General features: G+C 35.3%; 1 protein-coding gene across 6 annotated transcripts in view; it reads right to left on the bottom strand.

The window, feature by feature from the left end:
• Positions 1 to 1,432: 1,432 nt before the first annotated feature.
• METTL25 (methyltransferase like 25) overlaps positions 1,433 to 16,954 on the bottom strand; it is a 43,874-nt gene continuing 28,352 nt past the window's right edge. For 2 of the 6 annotated variants that reach the window (XM_030260555.4, XM_041713201.2), the window contains 6 exons: positions 15,642 to 15,671; positions 14,433 to 14,506; positions 12,211 to 12,304; positions 3,982 to 4,056; positions 3,284 to 3,355; positions 1,433 to 1,705 (listed from right to left, as the gene is read on the bottom strand). In XM_030260555.4, the coding sequence (XP_030116415.4) occupies positions 1,607 to 1,705; positions 3,284 to 3,355; positions 3,982 to 4,056; positions 12,211 to 12,304; positions 14,433 to 14,506; positions 15,642 to 15,671 (444 nt within the window). In that variant the 3' untranslated portion in view covers positions 1,433 to 1,606. Of the gene's footprint in view, positions 1,706 to 3,283; positions 3,356 to 3,981; positions 4,057 to 4,910; positions 5,775 to 10,782; positions 11,040 to 12,210; positions 12,305 to 14,432; positions 14,507 to 15,641; positions 15,672 to 16,954 lie in introns of those variants that run through there. The other 4 variants (XM_072923131.1, XM_072923132.1, XM_041713190.2 and 1 more) reach the window with 4 other exon arrangements.

The following is a 16,954-nucleotide window of genomic DNA, read 5'->3' as shown; positions in this document are numbered from 1 at the left end:
CCTTACTTCTCTTTTTTTGAGTGGCCATGTTTACAAGCTCTCATTATATTTTGCAAAGTGCAACAGAGTAAGATCCATTCCTACTCACATCTCAGTCTAATTATTGTCATTGCACAATTAATATAAAAATATTTTTGGTTATTCTCATCTTCCATGTGTATCCTCTTTTCTTCTTTCTCCCCTTTTTCTTCTTTAGTGCTGTATTTTATTATTTGTTGTCCTTTTTCTGCATGCTAGTAGTTAATTACATTTTACATGTGCTCAAAAACTCTAATAAAAGCACTAGGACTTGGAAAATAAGCTTTTTTTTTTAATTGATGGGAAATCCACAAGTTTAATTAGGCAACCCATTGAGATAAATGCATCAACAAATAAATTTCCCACTCATGAACACAGTACAGCTAACAAGAAACTGCCTAGGAAGTTTTAATTCATTTGGGTACCAAAGTATTTACACCAAACAGATTTGGGCCAGATAATAGCTTTGCAATATAACCCAAGGATTACAGGCTGAACCCCAGCAGGGCAGCCAATTCTTGAGAACTGGGAAATCTTCTACTGGATTACAGCACACATATTTTACTTTCAGGATAATAGGCAAGCAAGTGCATGCCAAGAAAATGCTTGAATGAAGAAAGGTTTGATAGAAAACTGTCCTCTGTAGGTAGTCACTACTTAGGCCCTTCTACACTGCTCCATAAATAAGTTGGTCCTGATGACCTGAAGAAGACATAGTACAAAGATCCCAATGGAGTCTATGGGCCTCTGTCACAGCACATGCACAGTCAAGATGGCCACAACACACAGAGTATCATCACATAATTTCAGAAAACTTTAATTCATCCATACAGAGTAACACCATACCTCATTAAAAGGCTTCAGACATCTGCCCATACAAGGTAACATAATACCAGACTACTTCACAAGTCTGCAAGCAGCCACCCTGCTTGTTCTTCAGTCCATCCTTTTATACCCCTCACGTTCATGCATTGCACCTGTGTGCCCTCTGTTCCCTTTGGTGGTTGGTCAGTGCCCCTGGGCACTCCAGGTCTCATCACCTTCAATGCTGCTCACCTGCTTTTCACAGCTGCACCCACTGGGGATGAGGCTGGGCCCCAGCCCCACTCCCAGCCCCCACAAACTGTGTGCCTACGAGCCTCTTGTTTACAGTGCAGGTTATTCTTCTGTTTATACTCTGCACCATCTGAATCCAGAAAAGAAAAAAGTGAGCCTAGTCTGAGACTGCTGATACCAGCCACTAGTAAAAATAGAGGTTATCTTGAGATTAGAAGTATGAAGAGAAAGGAAACACAAGCATAATACCTTAAAAAGAAGACATATAAATGTTATTTTAAATAATATCACATTTATAATGTAACATTTATAACTAAGTCAGATGTTTAGCATTAATAACTGACATAAGGAAGCAATCTTATTTTTAAAGGATGTATTTATTTCTGAAGATTCAAAGAGGCATTAAACTTTTTTCTTTTGCATCTGAAAAGCAAACATTGTACTTGAGTAATCAATTAAAAATAACAGAATAAAAAGGAGGAAACAGCACTATCAGTTCAGAATTTCCAACCTATTTGCAATTTGCTTCCCCTTAAGAACATGACTGGTTCTTCAGAGCAATAACTGCATAGCATCTTGGGGACTTCACAGGATCAAATAACTTCACAAGTCCAGACCAGGCAATGTTTTCCTGAAAATGATATACAATTGAAGTACATAAAAATTTGCTTGACTTATAAGCTAAAGTATTGTAATAGGTCCACATTTTGAAATACAAAATTGAAAATAAATAGAATTATCCTAATGCAAAGCAGGAAAACCACTTATCTAATAAGGAACTGGGAGGAAATTTTGTTGTGAAAAAAAATGTCCATAATAGGATCAATTTTAGAGTAATTTAATTATTTCTATCAAGTGCTATCAAGTGATAGCTTCCCACCTGCTTAATCAATAAACCTTTGCTGTTTGGTTGAACTAGAGCAAAGAAATTAAGGATCATGTCATACTCATTTTATGTTGCACATTCTACTACTGAAGATAATTAACTGACTTATCAAATGAATCAGGCTGGCTGGATCTGGTCATCATGCTGCATTTGGCTTTTATAACTTTTATTTTTCTTCCTAAACACATTTTGTGAATCATTCAGTACAAGATTAAATACACGCATATATTACATTTAGAAAAGGTGATTTAGTGATATAGGCAGAAAGTTTGATCTCCCATCTTGGAAATCATACAGATTTCTACGCAGTTTTTAACTGGTTGGCATTTAGTAAAATATATCAGTATTTATCTATTTCACATTGCCTCTCTGTAAAAATACCAGTTAGAACAAAGACATACATTTACTACAATTCAGTTGTTCCACGTGTACCATGACAGAGAATAAAGTGAGTTTTCACTTATGATAAAATGGAGCTGTTAAAATGAAAGGTTTATAGTGGAAAACACAGCTATTCATAGGAATGCGTTTAAACTTTATTTTAAAATTTTATTTTTACCATGGCCCAGAACAGAAGCTGGAAGATGGCACCAATTCCTCCTAGGAAGTTACTAGTTGTGTGAAAAATGTTTATAGGTGCAGAAAAAGTATTACCAGTGCTTTCAAGTTAACCAGGCCAAACTACAAATCAGTGTTAGAAGAAACTGTCTAATAGTGGAAGTCATAGTGGAGTAAATGTAGTAGCATTTGCTTATTATATCCTAGATCTATACTTGTAAAATATATCCAGGCTGTGTGTTAGTCAAATGTATCTCAGCTGACCCATACAGTTAGAAAAAGTGCACCCTCTCTCACTATTGATCCTAATTAAGAAACAGTAAAAGAAAGTCATAAACATTTTGGATCTAATTCAATATTTTTTGAATTTTATGTTCCAAAGCACATTAATTGAAAGTTTGAGTAGTAACAACACAGTATTTGTTTAGCGTTTCCAAAATTTTTAAAATTATTAAATATCTCATGATGTTGTATGAAATGGGATTTGATGCATCTTTGATTAATTTATTTTTTACTATCTATTGACTAGTAATTACCATACAATTAAAAGAGCATAAACTTTACTGTTGCTGCTTTGTTGAAAATAAAAACATCTGCTGGGCATATGTTTATACTAAATGGAATGAATGCTTATACTTTTGCAAATATGATGAGAATAATAATTCTGCAACAGAGACTTTTGGTCTGCAGAGTAATAAATTGACTGAAATAGCCTCATTTCAGTGATGTAGCCTTTAGGTATCATAAAAGAGAATGCAAAAATACCTGCTCCTTGAGGTAGCAAAGACGATCCAGAAGTATCAAAACTTCTATGCAAGGAGCCAGAACAACCTTCAACTGAAAGAAAGATTAGATGCTATATAATCCTTTTGGGAAAGACAGGCAATACACTTCCAAATGGCTACATATCCTCACAACAATTCTAGGAAGGTCAATCATTTTTTAGGGGTTCTGTTGTACAAATGTTGCCTTACTAGTTTTCCCTTTGGGACAGACATCTTCAAAACAGATTATATTAAAGATCAAAAATACATGGAATGCCATAAAGTCAGGGAACTATGTTATTTAGTTGTTTTTCAGATATTGTCCAACAAGAAAATAATATTAAATGTAGCAGAACAATTTTAAAGAGGGAAATAATGAATTTTAATAAAAAAAGGTTTTTATAAAATCACTGCATGGAGACCAGTCTAGATTTAAAAGGAGACTGACATTCCATTTTCCAGTGCAATAGTCCCTCTTGAAAAAGAATCTTCCATGTGTTCACTTTATTACTTTACTTACACCTAATATAGTTCTGGAATAGGATACGCTCCAAAGTATGGAAGGGGGAACTGCTTTGTTTTTGAGATTGCATACCACAGTGTAAGACAGTCCACCCCCACATAAAACTTAACAGCGCTTTGTTCTAGACTAGCATATATATATATACAAGGTAGTAGTATTAATCTTTTAACTTTTACCATATTAAATGCTTCAAGCTCGTTCATTCTGTGCTTGTACTTTTCATAGTAATCCATTATACAGCTGTCTGGGAGCTGCAAGGGATTAAAAAAAGAGATATCAGAGTTATTCTACTTACTTTTTAAAGGGAACTTTAGAATTAAATATTGTCACACTACAAAATGAAATCTGTGTTTCATTTTTGAAATTAGTGCTAAGATTTGTAGTAGTTTTCCAATAGCAGCTTTTAACTTCTTATTTACAGCAACTGTTCTTCACACAACATTTTCCACTGACATGAAATACTGAGATATATCCATTATTCAGAAAAGTCCAGTCATTCTTAAATGAGAATTACACAGGTAAGTGGAGAGTGGCCAGCACTGCCTCTGCGACTGTAAATGCCACAATTTGGGGCAGAATTTGATATACATGCAGTTCAGGAACTTGAACAAGCCTTTTCAACTCTTGCTGGCCAGTGCAGCAGAGCAGGTGCTGCAGCTGTGACCATGACTGCTCCTCACAAAGGATGCTTTCTTATAGGGCAGCCAGACCACCACATCTCCTGGTTTTTGAAGGTCATGATTTGTCTGCTGTGCTGACCACAGTCTTGGACACTGAACAACACACTTAAGCTGGCCAAAGAAGTGGGAAGTAGGATTGCAGCATTATTGCTGATGGAGGCTGCTAGGAAGAACAGAGCTGGAAGAACCTGATGCACTTATGCAGTACTGGGAGTTTTGCAGTATGGCTGTTTTGTCGTGGCTATGGAATGAGAGTCCAAACTTAGCAGAAAAGCAATGGCTCTGACAAACATGTAGATGTGGCACTGAGGAACATGGCTTAGTGGTAGACTCGCAGTGCTGAGTTAACAGTTGGAATTGATTATCTTAGAAGCATTTTTCAGCCTAAAAGATTCTATTACTCTATGACAAAAGACTAGGAAAGCTGAAGTGCTTAATAAAATTTTGCACAGTTTATTAGAAGCATCATCTGAGAGCATGTGGCTAATACAGTTGCAAAGAAGTAAAATCTTTGTCTGAAATAGGGAAACAACCCAGGAAACATTTAAAAAATCATTAATTTTCAAATCAGGTGCATATTATGAACTTTATCCTGGGACAGCCAAGAAGGGACTGAAGTGACCTCAGAACTATTACTCATTGTTACTGAGAAGTTCTCAAAGAGAATATGTCAGACAGATAGCAGATATATATCTTTTATTATAGAACAGACAGTTCACATCCAATGCACTGAAAAAATGGAAAAAAATAAAGCATTTAAAACTACTTAAAGATAAGCAAATGAGCAATAATCAAGACAAATTCATCAAGTATAAATCACAAGTCAGTCTATTTCACTTGTAAGGAGAGTAAAAGGATTAATGACAGACAAAAACAACTGGTTCTCATATATTTTGATTTCAAAAATATTTTTGATAACATTTCCCATAATAATTTCATAAGAAAATTTAGGAAACAAGCTTCAGACTAAAGTACTAAAAAGTCAGCAAAAACTGTTTGAATGACCATAACCAGAAAGTGGTTTCTAATGGGTCTGAGCAACTGGAATGACCTGCTGACTGGAGGTCCATTACGCAATGCAGTATTTTCATTAAGAATTCAGACAATAGAACAGAAACCACATTTGCTAAGTCTGCAAATGTGCAACAGGAAGGCATTGCCAGAACTTAAAATAACTTTCAGAAACTGGAGCATTACTTAGAGAAGTTTGAAATGCTGTGCAGAAGACAAGGGACTAGGCTCAGGCAGAAATGATCAGCTGTTCAGGATGGGGAGCACCAAATGAAAGTCTGGAAGACAGAGCAGATCATAAGCTGAGTGAGAGTCACAGTTGTGCTACTGCAAAAAAATAAACAAAACCAATCACCATTCTGTGACATGTATGGGAGAGCAGCCTGCAAAGTGCAGGAAGTAATCCTTCAACTCTGGCAGTGGAAAAGCTCTAGCAGGAACACTGCATCCTTTTTTGGGCATCAGATTTCAAAGAAAGAAATGAACTGTCTGAAAAAGCCCTGAGAGGGAAAATAGATCAGAGATCTAGAAAATATGACCTATGAAGAAAGACTCAGAGAACTGGAACTGATCAGGCTAAATGAGACAAAATTGAGAGTGGGGATAATAACTGTTTTTACAAGGCTATCACCAAGAAGTAGGGAACAGTTTGTTCACTGTGTCTGTAGTGGATGGGTAAGAACTAATGGGCTTGAATTGCAGAAAAAGAAAAAAAAAAACCAGTCAGCCAAAAACTTGAAGAAACATTTTCTCATAGAGGTTAATTAAGGACTTGAAGTTTGTCAGGCTCCATCACTGAAAGCTTTTAGAAAATCTGACAAATACTATTTTCAGGAATGATGCATAATTCTAATTCTGCTTTAAAACAAGATTATCAGAAAAATCTTTTGTAGTATTTCAGTCATATTTTTTTAATTTAGAAAGTACATTTTCCCAACTGCAAAGGCAAGGTTGAGTAGCTTATCCAGCAGTACTAATGTAGACTAACAAGAATTTTTTTGGTCTTATTATTTTATTTCCTGTGAAGCTGTGCAAATATTATAGAGTTCTTTTTGTTTTTCTCTTCCCCTCTAAACAGTCAAACCAACTAAAATATATCGGTCATTAAATAAACAAAATTGTTTATTTAATCTCTGCCCTATAAGCTTTTCATTTCAACTGAGTATTAATAGGGGTTTAGTATAATGGATTTTTGAAATTACAGGCTATTTGGCATTAAAATACAAAGATCTATATTTGGAAAAATGTGATCCTGAAACCTTTTGGCTTTTGCTTCCTTTATGTTCTCCATTTTTCAAGATGAAGCATTCAAATTAAAAGAAAATAAGCTGTGACATGTTTGGCAAATAAAAAGTGGGTCAAAAATGTCTATTGCACACTGCCATACTCAAGTATGTGCTTGTTCTTCCTGCCTATTACACATTCTGACTGCACACATCCTGCTGTCATGGATAGACTAGGTACTATTCCAAACTGTGCCTCAGATAAGTTTGGTGAGCAAACCAGTTCAGTGCAACAGCTCAACCGCGAAAGAGAGAAAGTGTCCATTGAAAAGCACTGTTAGAGAAGGGCATGAAAAGGGTAACTGGTAGCCAGCCATGTGGTCAATTTATTGGAAGACAACTAAATTCCAGATAAAATTGGCTTTGTCTGAAACTGCAACAGCTTTCCACCTGCCTTCGGTACCTAACACAAACTTCAGCTCTCCTTCCAGGGTGAAGTAGGAGTAGTTTATTCATGGTATTTTTGAAGAAGAATTGTACTTCCACATGCAAAGCAAGCCCATTCAGCCACCAAAGTTGTCCAAGCAACTGTTCTCTGTGTTGTCACTCACTTGTATATCAAAAAGAATTCTTCATATATATGCACTGAACATTTTTCTTACATTTTGATGTTAATACTATGAACATGAAAAAAACTCAAATATATACATTTATCTTAATAATGACTCTGCATTCCAAGATCTAGCTTATGTTACTGACACTGAAGTGACCTTCATTTCATTTTGGCCAGTATTTCTTCCTTGATACAGCTACAATATCTTCTGGTCTTTATCAGATTGTCTACAAAAGGACGTTGTCTCTCTTTGCACTGTGATGGTGATGCAAGCTGTATTTTGAACTGATTTCTTTGTGGACTGATGTGGTCACAAACCGCAGGAACAAGAAAGAGGACTTGGCAAGGTCTCCAGTGACCTAGTTGTAACAATACCATATAGGTATAACATATATACCATAAATACCATATGGTGGAGATGGCACTAAACATGAGCCATAGGGCTGACTGATCTGTTGTGAACACGGTGAGACTGTCACAGAGCTCTGAGAGCACGTTAGATACCACACACCTGAGCCCACTCACCTTGGGCTGCAGTCCCAGAGGCATGCTGACAGAGCACAGGCTGAAAAGAAAATATTCAGGCACAAGGTGTGGGGCAATTACTGATACTACACTTCACGTTTCTTTAGAGAGGATTTTTTCAGCGCTGTATCCTTTCCTAGGCTAAGAGTACTTTCACTGAATGAAAGTCTCTTTTACCGTCCAATGCTGCACATGTCCACCAGAGAAGAGACAGCCTAAGGATGCTATTCCACAGTCTGTTAGATGCAATTCCTCTTTGCTACCTCAAAGGGACTGCTTCTGCCTGCACTGACTGCACAATTCCATGTTTCCTCTCTTTACTTGTACCAGCACTATCAGGAACGCTAATGAGAGTACAAGAAAACTGTAAGGCAATCCTTCTAGCAGAGCAGTGTCTTAGATCAGTTCAAAACATTTAGGAGAACATACCTAACAGAAAATTTTAAAACTTTTCCAAGACTAATGTAGTTAAAAATAATGTAATCTTATATACTGTAAAATAATGTAAAACAGATAATGAAATTACTGAGAGATTTATTTAGAACTTTGTTTAAAATGTATTTCAAATTAATGGAATCTATATTATTTATAATTATACCTAATTGAGATACAAGTCACATCTCTTAGGACTCCTTGTCAGAGTAAAATGCTACAGTACCATAACTGGGATAGTATTTTGTCTATGTGAAAAACAGCTATGCTTAAAAACAGCATTATGTGCTTACACTTTATAGAATGCTATGCATGTGTTACCTGAGCTGTCATTTAGTACTTCCCTAACTAACAAAGGAAACAGGAAGTCTGTGAGATGAAATTCCTTCTGTCCAAGAAAACAGCAAAGTCAACTCTTCAACAATTGTAAAATGCATTAAGTGTGTAAATCCATGTAGTACCTTCATTTTTTGACTGCTTTGACTGTCTCAGTTAATTGCTGTTTCAGGATTCAGGGGAAAGTGGAGAGAGCATTATTTTGGCTTTGACTCCTTCATTCACTGACATTTCAAGATATCCACAGACACTGGCTGTGGGGTAGACATTAAGATCATAAGAAATCTCAGGCTAAAAGTCCCTCTCTTCCCCATTTCTTGCAAAAATTCTTGTTAGTTCCCAGTATAGCTGCATATATTCAGGTTAGTTCATGTGTTAATGTGTTGCACAATTCCACTACTGACGGTTTCCCAGTCTTAAGTGAGTGTTTTTCCAACTCTTTTTAAAGCAAGAGAAAATTAAGCCACACAGTAAGCTTCATGTTATCTCCCTTTATTTGCAAACTGCATTTTATGATATTCCACTAGTCACTGATGAGGAAAATTTACAAGTCAAGGACAGTCTACAGTAAGCTAAGAGTAACCCACTTATCAAATATTAAAAAAACCCAAACTTGTCTAATAAAAAAAATAAGCAATTAGCAAAAAAAAAAAGTATTTTTGCACAAATTCTGATTTCAGTATTGTCTACCAGTTTTAACACTCAAAATTAAATAGTCCAGAGTTTGCAGAAGTACCAGGTCAACAGATGCCAAAGGCTGTCAGACACATACCCAGGCCTTATCTTTGTAAACACATTCTCCATTTAATTGCCTTAAGCTAGCCCGTATAAAAGATCTTTTGCTAATCTACCCCAGTAAGAACACGACACCAGGAAACCTAGAGTTTTTAATTTTCTTTCTGAAAAACTCTAGAAAATACATATATACTTATATGAAGACTTTTTGCCTTGGCAATAAGTCTTCATATAAGTGCTGTTTGTAGCACTTATTGCCTTAAGCAGCAATCAGATCTGTTAATAAAGAGGCTTCATCTTAAATTCATTTGAAAAGCAGCTACAAACAGCTGAAACATGTTCTGAGCTGAAGAGAAGGAATTGCACTCGCTGCTTGAAAGCAAAAAAGCAACAAGTATCAGAGGGGCCAGCTACCCTAGGAGAAAGGACAGGGATGAATGCTCCATTCTCCCAAAAGAGAGATCCTCATTCACCTTAATTAGGTAAAATGATGAACAAAAGGAAAAAGAAATCTTGTGTAACAGAAAGAATTTCTCCAAAATCTATGTGACCCTGAATGCTCTGTCTGTACAATGCAGAGTCTATAGGAACAGAGTGAACTATGACAAAGAAAATAATCAGGAACAAAATACTGTTTTAGTATGTATCCATGATGAGTCTTCATCAGTGTAATATTTAGCAAAAGGCACACATTTACAAAAATGAGTATCAAGGCAAGTTAGGTGTTTTATATACTTGCACCCTTTATCCTGCCTCCACAATTGCCCTGACTTGAAAATGACTGGATTGCCCCAGGGCTACCTTTTGATCACAAACAGAAGTATTGGTGTGTATAAAGGAAGCAGCTGCGAGGCTTATCATGAACCATTACGTTTGGAAGAGTGTTTACATCTCACAGTACAGGTTCAGCTACAGTGATAAAAACCATGCAAGATTTTACCATACATGACAAGCTACCAAACCCTGGCAGGGATTCCTAGAAACAGTGCCTCTACTCCTCTATTTTCCTTTCCAGTACTTTTATTATCATACTGAGATGAAATTCTTTTTAATCTTCTGATAAGCTTACTAAAAGACTGGAGACTCACAGTTTCTTGACTTCTGTATTTTAGAAAATATCTTTGCACATGTGAAACAGAGACCCATATGGAAACAATTTTTTCTCATAGTTCTCTGGTTGTATTCCACAATGTCACTAAGTTTTAGCTGCTTTCTAAATATAATTTAAACATATTTATGCATTAACACAATGATTGCCTCCCTTTTTTTTTTTTTGTGAATGACAAGAACATTTTGGATTACTCTGGAATCCCACCTTATATTCTTCCCAATGCATCAGTTTTTGTCCACTGCCAGAGACAAAGTAGACATTTGGTCTATGCAGTACAGCTGCTCTTTTGTTCATTTCTAAATAGAGCTAAAAAAAGTCCACATAAATTTATCTTTGATTTTGTTGTCTTTCAGAGCAAATGTTTAGACTTCATCACATTTCTAGCTATGTAAGTATTTTTTTTTCTGAAGAGAGGCATTTAACATATTCTCCAATATTGTGTATATACAGTGCTGACTCCACCATGAAAACTGCAGGGTCAGAACCACTGTTAAGGGAGCAGTAACAACTTTCCTCTCAGTAGTATCAAAATAGCACCGGTTTTGTGCTGCTGCAGATTTCAATATAGCTAGGAAATAAAAAATAATATTGTTTACATCAGCATAAAATCCAGTCTTCAGTATGCAGCCAGCTGCACATAAAATGAGGAGAAACATGAGCAAAAGTAAGCATTTATTTGAATCAGGTTTTTAGCAACCACATAAATGTGCCACTTGAAGCAGTGTTGACAGACATCTTTGTCTCAGGGCAACTTGCATTTGTCCAGACCCTTCTTAGCAAAAGGCAACATATCTAAAATCAGACCTCTTGACACAAACTTTCTATGCTTACTGGTTTTAAAGAAAACAGTGAATAAATATGTACTAGCAGAGTTCAATCAATGATCTTGTGAACTGATTATTACACAAACAGTCTCCTATTGCTTTTGGGTGACTGTATACACATGAAGAAAGATATATTTTTATCTCTAGCTGGGTTGAATGCAAATTGTCACTGCCTATTCATACAGAAAAGCAAACAGGTAACTACACCCTTTAGATGTGATCTGCTAACTACAGAATTAAATATAATCCTTTAAAATACAGCACACTTCAGGCATAAGTCCTTTTTTTAACAGTGTCAGGATGATTCCAATGTCATTTGCATTTACTCACTTATTTGGTTTTGCCTGTTTCTCCTAACTCATGCTTCAATGTGCCTGGCAAATTTTAAGTGATTTGACATTTTGACTACAGGTTTTAAACATTACCAAAGACTGCAACAACATTTACCTTAAATATTTTACATGCTTGCCACTCCCACTTTTCCTTTGATTGTACTTAATTTGTTAACAACCTGTCTAGTATTCTCTATTGTCTCCTTTGCACAACTTGTTCTCACAACACTGTTGTGATCTTCACACAGTCATATTCCATGCCTAATGCTATGTTGCCATCTGTTGACCAATTGAGCAGTTGTAAGACTAGGCTAAGATGATACTCAAGAACACAAAATCTCAATGTTATTTTAAATCTCTACTTTATATTTACTTCTTTTTCTCTATCTAACAAAGTGATTTAAAATCTTCATCTGTTTCCTTAACATTTACTAACTTAAAGGTATTAAGTCTTCAAACATAATATTCATATAGCAATATATGACATAAATCAACTCAATGGCTCCAACATTGCATTTTGGTCCTGACTTGAGAACTTACATGGATATAACAATTTCATATAGTCACAAATTAAGCGACTCACCTTTGAATCATCCAGTTCCAGCTTTTTCAGAGACCGTCTGACATAATCTACGAAGGAGGATGATTTGGAGAAGGTTTTTCCAACATGTCGATCACTGCAAATACAGTACTGAGGTATAGGCTTTTATACATCCAACAACACAATTCAGATATTTTTATCAAAAGAAATAAATCAGTTGGATGGCTACTACTGCCAAGTTAGTAACAACTCTCCTTTTCCCCCCTTCCACTTAAAATTATCTAGCTAATACTTGAAGTAACTTCTAGACACAGCAATGGTATAATTGTATTATGGTTATAATACAGATATTATTTTACCTAAAATTTTGAGAAGTAGTTGAAGTTTATTTTTAATTTCTTCACTAACATTTCTATTTCCTTATATGAATGAAAGAATTATTATTTCCAATGATAGACATTTCCTTCTATACTTCTATATTACTTCCATAATCTACCATGATGCTGCTGTAATTTATTTAACAGCAACCACTGGACTGAGCAAATGCCACTTTTGCTTGTTACCTGGTGTTCTTATCCTTTCAATTTTTATTTCATTAAATGGTGCCAGAATTCTGTCCTGTTCACAGTTCAATAGCCTGCATTTCAAGCTAGACAAAAATGTGTGTTTTTTTAAAAAAATACACTAAAATAATGCACAAAAACTTAAAAAAAAACATATAGGAAGGATGAATCCTAGTAGACCACTCATATTTGTTCTCTGTGCTTAAAATATCTTGGAGAAACAACAAACGAAGTTTCTTTTAGTCTGAATTCACTTTCTTGACTGAATCTAACATTATTTCTCTTCTATATGTGCAGAGTAAGAATTAAATATTCAGGTACAGAATGTTCAGCTACTGAATTACTTAACAAGAAATATAGTTTCCCCACACCCTCCCAGTGAAAAACTGAATAGAAGTATCTTAGTTTAAAACTTTTCTCCCTCTTAATTCTTAGTGAAACCTATCTCCTATTTCCTAAAATCCAAACGAACATCTGTAGTCAACAGAAAGATTTCAAAAGATTTCACTCAGTGGTAGTACTAATGCTGTTTAACTGTCAAGAACCCTCACTCATTGAGAATATTTTCTGCTGTCATATTTAATATTCAAATGCATCTAGGCTGATGCAGCCTGAGAATCAGTAAATGAGTGTGTTGTTACATCGTTCCTACAAAGATGGGCATTTAACATCTTGCTCAGTAAAAAAAAAAAAATAGTGGGGGTGAGGCAGGTCTTTCCAAGAGAGCCATTGTGTTCATTACAGACATATAATCTTAATTAATTCCTCCAAATTATACTTCCTTCAAAAACTGAAAAATCTACCTCACAGTTTTCCTTTTGTTTTTAATTTAGCAGCCATGACTTTTTGTGTGATATTTTCTGCAATTTTAAAACAAAGAAGCATTTATTTTTTCTGGAATTTGACCTGCTGAAGGGAAAGCTGTCTGACTCGACATTCAACAAAAGTTTTAAGGGTATTTGCATTAGCACTTATTTTAGATCAGGAGTATACTTCTGAAGCGAATTTTCTGGTTTTCCCCACCTCTCATGCCTTGGCTCACACCGTGAAATAGTATCAGAGCTCGAAAAGAGGTTCTTTTCAAACTAAATTAAACTGAAAGGTGTGCTTCTGGATGTGCTCCAAGTGCTAACAGGCATACATCCCACAGAATAAGAGAAAATTTAATCCAACTGCAACCACAGAAGAGTATAATGTAGATGTCAGGTCCTCAGCACCAGCTCTCCAAATCCCATTCCTACAAGCAAGCAGCATTTGCCAGCGTAGGCACTGCAGTGAGTAGCTCTTTAGAGCCATGATGGCCATCGAGCTGTCAGCAGTTTTTCTCAGGACAAACAAAAATGCCTTTTTCCATCTGCAGTATCAAAGCTGCCAGGACCGTTGCATGACAGGGTAGCCCAGGCCTGCGTTCTTTTCAGTGCATTTGCTGAGTATTCTCAGGTGAAGATGTGCTTTACCCACGTACCCAGTACCAAAGAGGTCCTATTTCAGCCACATGTAAAGGAAGGGCAATACATTTTTGATGTGGATGGAGGGTGAGCAAATCTATCTTGCATTTTAATACCGATGTGTATATACAACCTGGTAAGACTGATTCTGACATTCCTTCTGCTTTCTAAAATATACTTTCTCTATAGCACAGAGATGAAAGAGAATCAGATCAGTCTTTAGCTGGTATTTTGTGAATTCAGAGCTTACTACCTTTTGGTGACTCCATAAATTTCTTCTACAATAACCTGAAGAACAGCTCGATAAAACAATGATTCTGTAGGCAGCTGCAAAAAATTTTACAATGGCAAGGATTTAAAATTGGCACTGAAATTAAGATCAGAGTAACAAAACAAGTATTGGCTTCCCTAACTGTTTATTGAATTGTATACTTTATGATCAGTCATACCAGACTTAAGAGGACAATTTATTAATTTTCTTGCATCCAGTTAAAATTATGTTTTTAACTCAGCTTCTAATATAACCATAAATGCAAGAAAGAAAACAAAAACCCCAGACATTTTTTATGGAAAGAAAGACAACAGACAAAAACACACTGTTCATGATCTGAATTCTAATATGCAAAATAAACAACAATTATCTAAGTTGTTTTGAAGACAAAAGGAGTAATTACCTAGCTGAATCATCTGTGGTCAGACTGTAGTCTAAACCATGCAGAAAGTATTATGCCAAAAAAAAAAATACTATGAATTTCATATATATTGTCTATGAAAAATATGTTTGCATAAAACCAGTTAATGATTGCCAATACATAGAAAAAGACAGTGGGCTTAATAAATATGGAAAGAAATGTCTCAGCCTGGCCTTTTAAATACTTGCACAGTTGGTGTCAACCATCCCTTAAGGATAACTGCACAACAGTAAATCAAAAAATATAAAAATATTTATTATTTTATTACTATTTATTATTATTTAAAATAGTATACATTTTTAATGTATAATATTTTAATCCTCTACATGGATTAAAAATGAGAATTATGATGTTTCTAACAAGTTCAAGCTTTTGTCATAACAATGTCTATTTTTACATTAGTTGATAAAACATTGGGATAGAGTGATCCAAACCAGGGATATCAGAAGGACATTTGCACTGAATTTATGCATTAGCTGAAAGATAGCAAAGAAAGTTAGGAAGGATAGTTTAATGCCTTAAATTTTAAGATGTGCTTTTTTTTTCCAGACTCTTAATTGTCAAAGGAAAACAGATTCACTAAGTATAAGCAAGCAATAAAAATGTGATTTCATGATGACACATGCTATCTATCAGGATTTGACATAGCGTAGGCCAGTATTTCAGACTCCAGATATGCAGAAGTTCAATAAAAGGCCATGGATTAAGAACATTCAAGGGGGAAAACCACATTTTATCTTAGAATGGCTAAAATAAATAGTATTACTTACCATTTGGCCAACTGCAACTCTCTCCAAAGCCTTTAAGAGTCAAGGAATTAAATTGCTGATATGTTTATTCTTTATCATAACATATTATAAACACATTGTATAAAAATCAGAGGAGATGACATTTTAAAAGATTAATGGTGTGACATAACATGAGCTTGCACACTTTAAAGTGTTAATACCTTTAGGCACTCATAAGCAGCTACTCTTGTTATTTTGGTTTATCTATAGGAGAAGCAATGATATCCAACTGTGTGGAAATATATACATGGGAAATTTGCTTGTTTTTCTTTCTATCACACAAGAATTTCAGAGGATTACTTTCTGTGAAAGTGCTAAAAGCAAATGCATTTTTATTGAATCGATTTCTACTGAAATAGAAATAATTCACTTTACATATTTAATTATTTAAAAGTAAATACTAGTTCAATGGACAATATTAGTTTTAATCACTCAGATAAATTGAACTGCTGATATACCGGCAAATGAAGTAACTTCAGACAGACTGCAGTTTAAAATACTGTGCATTATTTTTCACTAGAATCTTCATACTATAAATGCTGATGTAGATGTGAGACTACATGATTTTTATGATGCATAGTGACAAAGAACAACAAATAATTAGAAGCAAGTAATATTCTTTTACAGTTGAAAAGATAGTGTGCCTAAAAAGCTTTCAACAGAGTTTTAAAGATCATAGTAGAAATGAAGACAAAACCTCAGTATCTGATTATCTGATACTACATCCAATTAGGAAGCAAACCAAAAATGCCTCATCTGTAAATGATTATCACCTTTAGTCCCAAACTTCACTACAGTAAATAAGACTGCCTGTTACACAATCACCCACTCCTTCTCCTTGTTATAGAACTGATCTTGTATTTCACACTTTCACACTAATCTTGTATTTCAAACACAGTCCACATAATTGCAGTTCCTCCATTCATGGTTTTGGCCAACTATCAGGTTTGCCTTTTGATGTGTATGCTCTCACAGCAGCATCTATCTGCTGCTGCTGAGGAGATGGATATGGGTTCCAAGATATATTGTAAGGCTCTGAAGCTGGAACTCTTGCCCAAGACCTCTGGCCCTTGCTAATTCCAATTTAAACTTTGAGTGTCATTCTCAGCAGACTTTCTGCTAACTAGCCATTAGGCCAAGAAATGTGGGTGATTAGTGGTTCTGTGCTGGCTACCTTGTACATCCTACATGGCAAGGAAAATCCTAGTAATGAAAAATGCATATAGACAATTACAAACATAACAGAAGTATGTAGTTACACAGGAGAACTCTTTGCCTTTTGTAAATATTCAAAC

Source organism: Taeniopygia guttata, chromosome 1A, assembly GCF_048771995.1.
Source record: "Taeniopygia guttata chromosome 1A, bTaeGut7.mat, whole genome shotgun sequence".
Classification (NCBI taxonomy): domain Eukaryota; kingdom Metazoa; phylum Chordata; class Aves; order Passeriformes; family Estrildidae; genus Taeniopygia; species Taeniopygia guttata.
This window is presented reverse-complemented; position numbering and strand designations above follow the sequence as displayed.